This window comes from Hippoglossus hippoglossus, chromosome 6 (assembly GCF_009819705.1).
Source record: "Hippoglossus hippoglossus isolate fHipHip1 chromosome 6, fHipHip1.pri, whole genome shotgun sequence".
Classification (NCBI taxonomy): Eukaryota; Metazoa; Chordata; class Actinopteri; order Pleuronectiformes; family Pleuronectidae; genus Hippoglossus; species Hippoglossus hippoglossus.
The window spans coordinates 3,784,045-3,792,574 of NC_047156.1; the positions used below are offsets into that span (position 1 = coordinate 3,784,045).

At 43.7% G+C, this 8,530-nt stretch overlaps 1 protein-coding gene across 4 annotated transcripts; it reads right to left on the reverse strand.

Moving 5' to 3' along the window:
* Positions 1–330: 330 nt before the first annotated feature.
* On the reverse strand, positions 331–7,401 carry psme3ip1 (proteasome activator subunit 3 interacting protein 1). 4 transcript variants are annotated; one of them, XM_034588037.1, is made up of 8 exons: positions 7,262–7,401; positions 5,567–5,699; positions 5,383–5,481; positions 4,669–4,790; positions 2,543–2,682; positions 2,030–2,112; positions 1,183–1,380; positions 331–694 (listed from the first exon to the last, which is right to left on the reverse strand). In XM_034588037.1, the coding sequence occupies exons 2-8, from the start codon at positions 5,691–5,693 to the stop codon at positions 690–692; spliced, it is 774 nt and encodes a 257-aa protein (XP_034443928.1). In that variant the 5' UTR covers positions 5,694–5,699; positions 7,262–7,401; the 3' UTR covers positions 331–689. The 4 variants fall into 4 exon arrangements, with proteins under 4 accessions (XP_034443928.1, XP_034443927.1, XP_034443926.1 ...); XM_034588036.1 differs by having other exon boundaries at positions 331–747; XM_034588035.1 differs by having other exon boundaries at positions 331–750.
* Positions 7,402–8,530: the final 1,129 nt, after the last annotated feature.

Consider the following 8,530-nt stretch of genomic DNA (forward strand, 5'->3'; position numbering starts at 1 on the left):
GGCAACATTTTAGCTTTCTACTTTTCTCACATAGGAAAACATCAAACCTGATAAAACTCAACACCGCCATTGAATCAGGTGTAAACACACAGGAAAGTGGATCCAGGAATTAATCTGAACACTTTCCATAACATTGCAAGACGGAGCGTTTTTGACATTATCACCAATTACCCAAGAATGATTCTTGGATCTTTATAAAGTAAAAATAGATATTTAGGGAACTGATATCTATGAGTGTGAATTCAAGGAGACTGTGGAGGTTTGAGTTCTGTTAAGTGTCTCTGCAGTTGTCTCTGTCTCACACATTCATCGACACAGTAAACACACAGAACAAGGGAAAGCTTTATTTATTTCTCTCTGCTCAGACTTTGGCCAACAACACAAAGCCGAGACGACAGAAAACATTCCAGCATCTTTCCAACGAGACTGACGGGAAAAACACGTCACATCACACGAACACACACGAACATTTGTCAAACTTTGCATTGAACCCGAAGAGAGAAAGAAGCGCGTCCTTCCTTCTCTCCTCTGAGTCATGTGTCACAGTCTCTTCCTCGCTCCACAGCTGTCAATCACTGTTCCCTCAGCCAATAGCACAACTTGCAGTCGCTGTGGCTTGGGACGGGAGGGGGGTGTGGGGTGGGGGGGTGGGGCAGGATGTCGTCAGAGTGCGGGATTGGTTGCTCGGCTTAAACTGCGTGAGACGTGATTAAGGGAAAGGAAGGGCGGCGGTGTCACGTTTGAGAGCCACAATAGGAAAGAAACACAAATAGATATTAGTTTAGTTAAATTAAAATTAAAAAACGGTTTTGAATGTTACTGGATTTTATTTAATGGGCTGAACTTTGTCTGGAGACAAAGAGACAGTTGAACTCACAGCTGTGAAAACAACAGGAATACTGAACATGTGTGTGTGTGTGTTGCCAGTGTTTGACTCTAACATGATATGAAGTTGTGTTGCCTCTGTTTTGTGTGTTCCTCTGTAACAATGTGTGTGTGCATGACCTTTACTCTGTGTGTGTGTGTGTGTGTACATTTCTTATGTGAGGTTACCTTTTCTGACTGTTAAACATCCTACAGGCAGGTAAACAAGCTTCAGAGGCTGTTTGTGTGTCTGTGTGTGTGTCTATCTGTAAGCCCTGTTGAGCCGGGGGTACGGCAACATGATTGGGTCCACGCTACCTTCGCTGTCCGAGCTGCTGTCAGAGTCGCTGCTGCCAGAGTACACCCACATTCCCGGTAAAACGCCGACGCACACAGCTGCGGACGGCAGGTGTAAGACGCCTTGGCCGGAGCCCTGGGGAGCCGAGGGCGTCGTGGACGTCAGGTCGGGGACGGTTTGTTGGTCTTCAGCTCCCCCTGCTCCTCCTGCCTCCTGTTCTGAACAACACAACACACTGTCAGCGCAACGCACACATGCACACAGGCTCGTCTGTAAAAAGGTCAAGGATGGAAATTTGGAGAGTGAAGAATATGGGGAAACTATGTGGAGAGTGAATATTACCTCAGCCAAGGAGGTTATGTTTTTTGCCTCTGTCCGTTTGTAGGTTGGTTTGTTTATCAGCAGGATTACGTAAAAACAACGGGATGGATTTCAACGAAAACTTCTTGAGCGAAGAAAGAACCAATTACATTGAAGTAGCTCTAAAGCGGCAGATCCAGACTTAGAAGGGAATGATTCAAGGATCTGGCTGAAAGAAATCAGGCAGATTTAGGGCACTGACGTCTACGAGTGTGAGCAGTTTGGTGCAGAGCGAAATACAAATGTGGCTCTAGCAGATTTAAATGTTGTTTCATAAGGGGACTGTTGAGTAAATGCTAATGTTGCACTGTGACTGTAAAGTGTGTAAAGTAACCGGGGTTCCAGGTTCAGTTTCCAGTGTTAAAGTCAGTTCGTGACAGAAAGCCCTCGCTCCATCTACGCATCCCTCAGCTGAACAGTGAGTTGTTGTGTGAGTTTGTGTGACTTTTCCGTTTGTGTCAGCCTGAGACAGACCCTTGTCCTGTTGGTCCTCAGGCTGCTGCCCACCTGTGTGTCTGTCTCCGTTTCCTGTCGTTGCCGCTGTGATTTCCACCTTCTGTCTCTTACTGGTGTCTGACGACTGGGAGGAACTGGGTGAGAGAAAAACAAAGAGATTTGGAGGAAGATTTAAAACAACATGTCATTGTTTTAGCCCCATTGAGTTCATGGTATTGTTTGAAGTTTAATACTGGGTTTAGCGACTCTCAGCAGTTGCTGGAGACCATAGACTGTAGATAAAGAAGGACGATGCTTCTGCTTTTCCTCCTGCTGCACAAAAAATGTAACATGTACTTTGATTAACATGGAGGAGGCAGAGTTTATGTGCTATACTGCAACCAGACAGCAGGGTGGGGGGGGGTGGTTCCAGATGTTTCTGGATTATACAGTCTACTAAAAAAGTATAGCGAAATATGAATTTCATCAGGTGAAAGAAAAACAATAATCTCAATGTGTGTGTGTGTGTGTGTGTGTGTGTGTGTGTGTGTGTGTGTGTGTGTGTGTGTGTGTGTGTGTGTGTACCTGCGTCTCTTTACAGCTCCAGCCAATAAATGGGCTTGAGACAGGTGACTGGTCCTTTGCTCTGATCCTGAATGTTTAGGCGCTGCCTTCTTTTCAGGTTCTTTGCGGGTTTCAGTCGATGCCTTCTTCACTAGAGCGCTGTGACGGTGCAGAGTTAAGATGAATAAACCATAATGGAAAGGTAACAGCGCAGCGGGAAACATACGACCCATTCAGCCGCAGTCAATTCAGCAAGTAACAGTTTGGCCTCCCTTCAGGAGGAACCATTTAATCTGCTCATCGGTGCTCTGGGAGAAAAAGTGACACAGTTCTGAGAGGCTAAGAAAAGCAGCGAGGCACAGAAACCGAGTGAGAGAAGGAGGGATGAGAGAGCGACACAGATAAAGAGGCTAAAACAAGACCAGGAGATGGACAGAGCTCAGGAGACGTGAAACAGGGTCGAGATGCAGAGACGTAGACAGAGAGACACAGAAAAAGAAGAAGAAGAAGAATCACACAGGTGGAAGACGAAGCCGGGGATTCGGTACATGTGAGCTACAGATGTTTTCATGCTTTAACTCAGGTCCCCACCTGAAAGGACTTTGTGTTCACAGCAGCAAGTGACTGCTTTAAATCATCACCGTAGTTACCAGCCCATGATACAGTTTCCACGACAACCCATTTCCTTCATCCATAGACAAACTGTCAGAAACGTGTCTGTCTGCAAACACAGAGGCAGAGTGACAGAGGGGGAACAGATGAAACCCACGAAGAGCGAAAAGCAACATGGACGAAGAGCGAAATACGAACAACGTAAAGCAAGAATTTCTTTTTGTTTTGTTTGTTAGAATTATCAAATATCGACGTCAGAATCAACCTAGTTTCCTGTTTCGTCACAAGCTCCTGGACACAGTTCGATAACCTCCTCTTAAAAGAGAAGCAGGTGACATGAACAAAAGGTCAATCTGCATAAACAAAATCAAGTTGCAATCTGATCACACGCTACAACAAAAGAATATTCCTAAATCATAGACATGTCTTGTAAAAGCTCTTTCCTTCAGATGAGGCTGTAACACAAAGAAATGCCTTCACTGTTTCCTGTTCACACATGAGCCCAGATTATACATAGGAGGTGTGTGTGTGTGTGTGTGTGTGTGTGTGTGTGTGTGTGTGTGTGTGTGTGTAATGTATGCATGATGCAGTCCCAGAAGGGGCTCGTCTGTGCTGTAAACGAGCCTGACTCTGCCAACACTTAGAAAGCTACTTATCATGCATGAAGAGACTCACATATAAGCATCATGCATGTGCTTTAACTGGGGGGGAAAGCATGAAGTGCAGAGAATTACCTGAAACCAGCTGGAAAGTGGTGCTACTGTCAGACCTGCACTGGAATCAGGACATTTGCCTGACATTTTCTAGAGGGGCTGTATGTGAGAACGTAAATGTCCCTGTCAGCTGCTCAAGAAATGAAATCTTCCTGCCAGCCCCCCCCCCCCCCCCCCAATATCTGGAAAATGTCCAAGTGAGCCGATGTGAGAAAACAGCAGGCAAATGTCCCGTAAAATGCACAGCGAGCAAGTGGGCGTGTTGATGACGATTCTAACACACGATGGAAGCCAAACTGGAAGAAGAAATAAATATCTCAGGATTATAAAGAGGAGCGATAAACGTACAAGAAACTGCTGAGATCTCAACTTGGTAAAACAAGATTCGAGAGCCAGCGTCAAAGCCCTTTGAACAAAAACATGGTGGCTTCCGCAGCAGTATATATACATGTCATGTCCGGCCTCTTGCAGGATCTACAAAAGTGCCACTTCTCGCCGGACCAACATTTTGGTATCTGTTTGATTGATCGGTTCTAGAGGCAGTGAAGTCCATGCACACTGGTCACACAGAGGATTTCTAAAGAGGTTGACGCGTGGACACTGCCTCAAAGTGTTAAAGCTCTGAAGCTGCAGCTGTATTCCAACATGTTGAGATGTCCGAGCTGAATTCCTACACTGGTCTCCAGACAAATGTCATTTCATGAACTAAATAATCAAGACAAATGATTATTCCGCTGCTGTGACTTCACCTACATCTGATCTATCGAAACTAAAAATGGAGAATGAAAGATGAATATATTGAGACAAACACCTGAAGGATATTCTGTATTCCAACAGCTCCTTCTTCTCCTCGTCCCTGCGTTGCTTCTCCACCAGGCTCTGTTGCCGGGAGACCTCGTCCAGGAAGCTGCTCTCATCGTCATCCAATCCTCTCACCATGTTCCCTGTCACCATGGAAACAAACATGCTCTCAACACATGGCAGGGGAGTGGATTTTTTCAGACATCAAACCATAATAGTATGTTTCAAATCAATACTCGAGTAACCTTCACGTGAAAAGAAAATCTTGAACACCAGCTGAACATTTGTCAGACGTATGACATTTACTGTTCATGTTTAATAACGTTTTCAGACAAGCGAGAGATATTTGAACGCTTTAACTGAGCGAGAGCTTGTTTTTATCCCAATTATATAAAGGAATGATGGGATGTGGATTTACACAGCTGCAGATCTGCCAACTGGAAGTGAAATACAGGAAAAGAATCACTACATACAATTCTTCATGAATTGTATTATAATTCAGCTGTAGCAGTCATTAATATAACAAAACAAATAATGTGTCTGGACTTATAGACACTGAGAACTGGGCCCGAGGACCAGACCACCTCACACAGTGATTTGAGTGATCAGGTACAGTTGGTTTTTTAAAAACACACAGCCTCTGGGTCTTTGTCTTGGTGAAGTAGATGTTGTGTGAAACCTGGATGACAACTAGGAGATAAAAGCAGCAGAAGAAACAGATCAACAAAGACCCACTGAATTTGAACTGCTCCTCATATTCCTCCTGCTTCTTGTCTTTCTGCTCCTGCAGCCGCTCGAAGAGGGTGCGAGAGTCGTACTCCTCCTCCGGAGCCTCTGAAGAAGACACGAACACATATGAGGATGTTAATTTGGAGCTTTGGTCAGTTTTGAATGTGTGTGTAAATGGATGTGTCCTCACCCTCTGGATCGTCGGGTTTCCTCACTTTGTCCCACTCTTCCTGTCTTTTCTTTCTTTTCTCATCGAGCTCAGATTCCGACACAAACTTCCTGCTCAGGTCGACACCCGGTGCCCCTCCCCCTTCCATTTCAACCTGCAAACACAAACAGACAAACATTCAAAGCTAGAACTACGTCTGTTTGCCCTCGTAGACGAAGAGGTCACTTCAATAGCAGTGTTTGTCAATGGTTATTCCTCTGGGAACCACAGATGAAAATGTGTGGATTCAGTTGAATCGATGTAGTTCAGCTGATCAATCTGATCCATTAAAACTCAACTTTTGTCCCAGGAGCGAAACCCTGGAAACGCACAGCTATTGGCTAATAATAGAACATTTAAAACCTCAACATCTCGTTATTGAAACAACGAATTGACATCCAAAATCCTTCTGTCACCAAATTTATGGACGTTTACAATGTTTGAATGTCGATCAGACAACAATCTAATAAATATCAAACGTAGTTTAATGATTTTTTTCTCATTTTACTGCAAAACAAATCCATGATTAATGCAGCAGCCTTTAATTTCTTCATATCACTTCTTGAATTCCTTTTTGCTTGCTCATCACATTTTGCTCGCTGCAGAAATCTGTTACTAAACAAGGCACATGAGTCAAGCACGGCTTCAACAATTCATCAATCAATCAGTAATAACGTGTTACTTATTATTACTTACTGATGCATATTTTTGACTCTTGCTGATACTGCAAATGTCCCCATTGTGGGACTAATGAAGGATTATCTTATTTTATCTTATAATAGTATAATAATAATACACTCTAATTTTATAGCACTTTTTTAAAAAACAGAGTTTACAAAAGGGCTTTGACAGCAAAGCGAGAAAAGTAAACATAAGGAGGAATAACAATCAGCAGGATGTGACCAGAAAACCACGTTTAGGTCAAATTAATAAATATAGAGCAACTGTGTCACGTGAAAACTTGGAACAAAATAAAAGCAGTAATATGACAATAAAAAAGTAAAAGGCGAAAAGAAAACGATAACATAAAAGCAAGTCTATAAAAACGGATTTTTAAGAAGTGATTTAAGCAGCTGCAGCTTATCTTAAATATCGTATCTTATTTATGGATGTTATAACGATGTTGTAGGACTCCGGGGCTGTGAGGCTTTGGCGCCCTCTCCCGGCCACGTGTCACCATCGCAGGTGACTGGAGACGACACGATGTTTAATGAAGGAACGACACAAAGAACCGAGACGCGACGTGACGACCGAGTTGCACGTGTGAAGTTTGCGGCTGTTCCGTTCAATCGTGGACGTTGATCTCCGGGGCTAGCCACAGCCGGTTAGCATGTGGAGCCACACGGCTTAACGACACAACAATGACACAACAACACGTGTGTTACTGCGTTGTAGTGCAGCCCCGGTCGGTCGGTGTGTGTGTGTGTGTGTGTGTGTGTGTGTGTGTGTGGTTGTTGTGGGTTTTCGGGGCTGTTGAGCTAATACGAGAACGCGAAGGAGCCCGATGGAGCTGCGGCCAACGTTAGGCTAGCCGTTAGCTCCACTAGCATCGGAGCTAACGGTCACCGCCGCCGCCGCCGTGCGGGATGTGATCCGGACGTTTTCCGGACGCGCAGACTTGCGGGTTCGTGTCGGGACGGGTGGATTTCGTGCGTGTTTCTCGTGTGTGACACTCACCAGCCTGTGTGATGTTACGGCTCCTGATCAATGGCGTTGTGAGTCACCGCGAAAACGGCCCGACGCGGGTTTTTTGGCGATGCGACACTTTTGGTTCCGACTCGGTTTTATTTTAGGTTTTTGCTGCATCGTGGGAATTTGATCCGTTATAAAAAAAAGACACGTGCGTGTTCGTGTGTAAATAAAACATACAGGAAGTGAGAAACTGACTGAAGGCTCAGTTCGGTGATGGGTCGTTTTGCTGCAGATCATTTATGAAGGTTTTAAATAAATTCTATTCTGAAATGTATTCTTGTCAAATTTACTCTTAACACATTATATAACCTTTATTATTCACTGATGAATCTCTGCTCTACTCTGCTGCCTGTTTTATTTACACTTTATTCTTAAATTTACACTTAAAACCAAACCTGCACTGGACACTTTGCTCAATTTTAAAAAACATGTGGGTGCAGAGATAGTGTTTATAACAGTTATATTTATTATTTATTATAGTTACACTTACCCCTGGGAAACAGTCTGGTGAAATGACAATAAAGTTGTTGAATTTTGAGATGTGACAGTAAATATACCGAGCACATTATTTCCATAAACAGTTTATGGTGTAACAGTATTGAAGCAGAGCTCCATAACAAAGCATTAGGTTGTTTCTTTTTATTCATTACACAGAAAAAGCACCTGATGTCATTTATTTCTTTACTTTTGGAAAATGTTTGGATATCGAGGCAGAAGTTACAGACATCCAAAAATGTGTCCACTGTATATTTGAACCAGACCTTCTCCAGTACTGGATTAAATATGTGACCATAGTTTGGCAGCTCTGGCTGAGGGAGTGGAGCGGTTGTCCTCTAACCAGAAGGTCGGCCGTTTGATCCCAGTCCACATCTGCATGCCGAAGTGTCCTGAAGATACTGAACCCTGAATTGCCCCTCAGCCAGACTCAATCTGACCCCTATAGAACCAAGATGCCTTGATTTACTTTATTTCATAGTGTGATGTTTGTGTTGAAGAGCTTGGAGCTTCTTTTATGACTCCAAATCGGTTAAGAAGACAGTTCTTCAGTCTCTTGAACCTCTACTTAACCTGTTTTGGCTGAAGCGTTAAAATGGCTAAATCCGAGATGCGGTCTGTCGTACAGCTTCAGGACAAAGCACCATTGTTTCAGAGGCTAGTTTCTAATAAGTTTAAACACATATTAAACTTTAACCTTCAGCAAAGCTAATGGCAGAGTAACAGCTCCATGTATTATGAATGTTTATGAAATCTTTG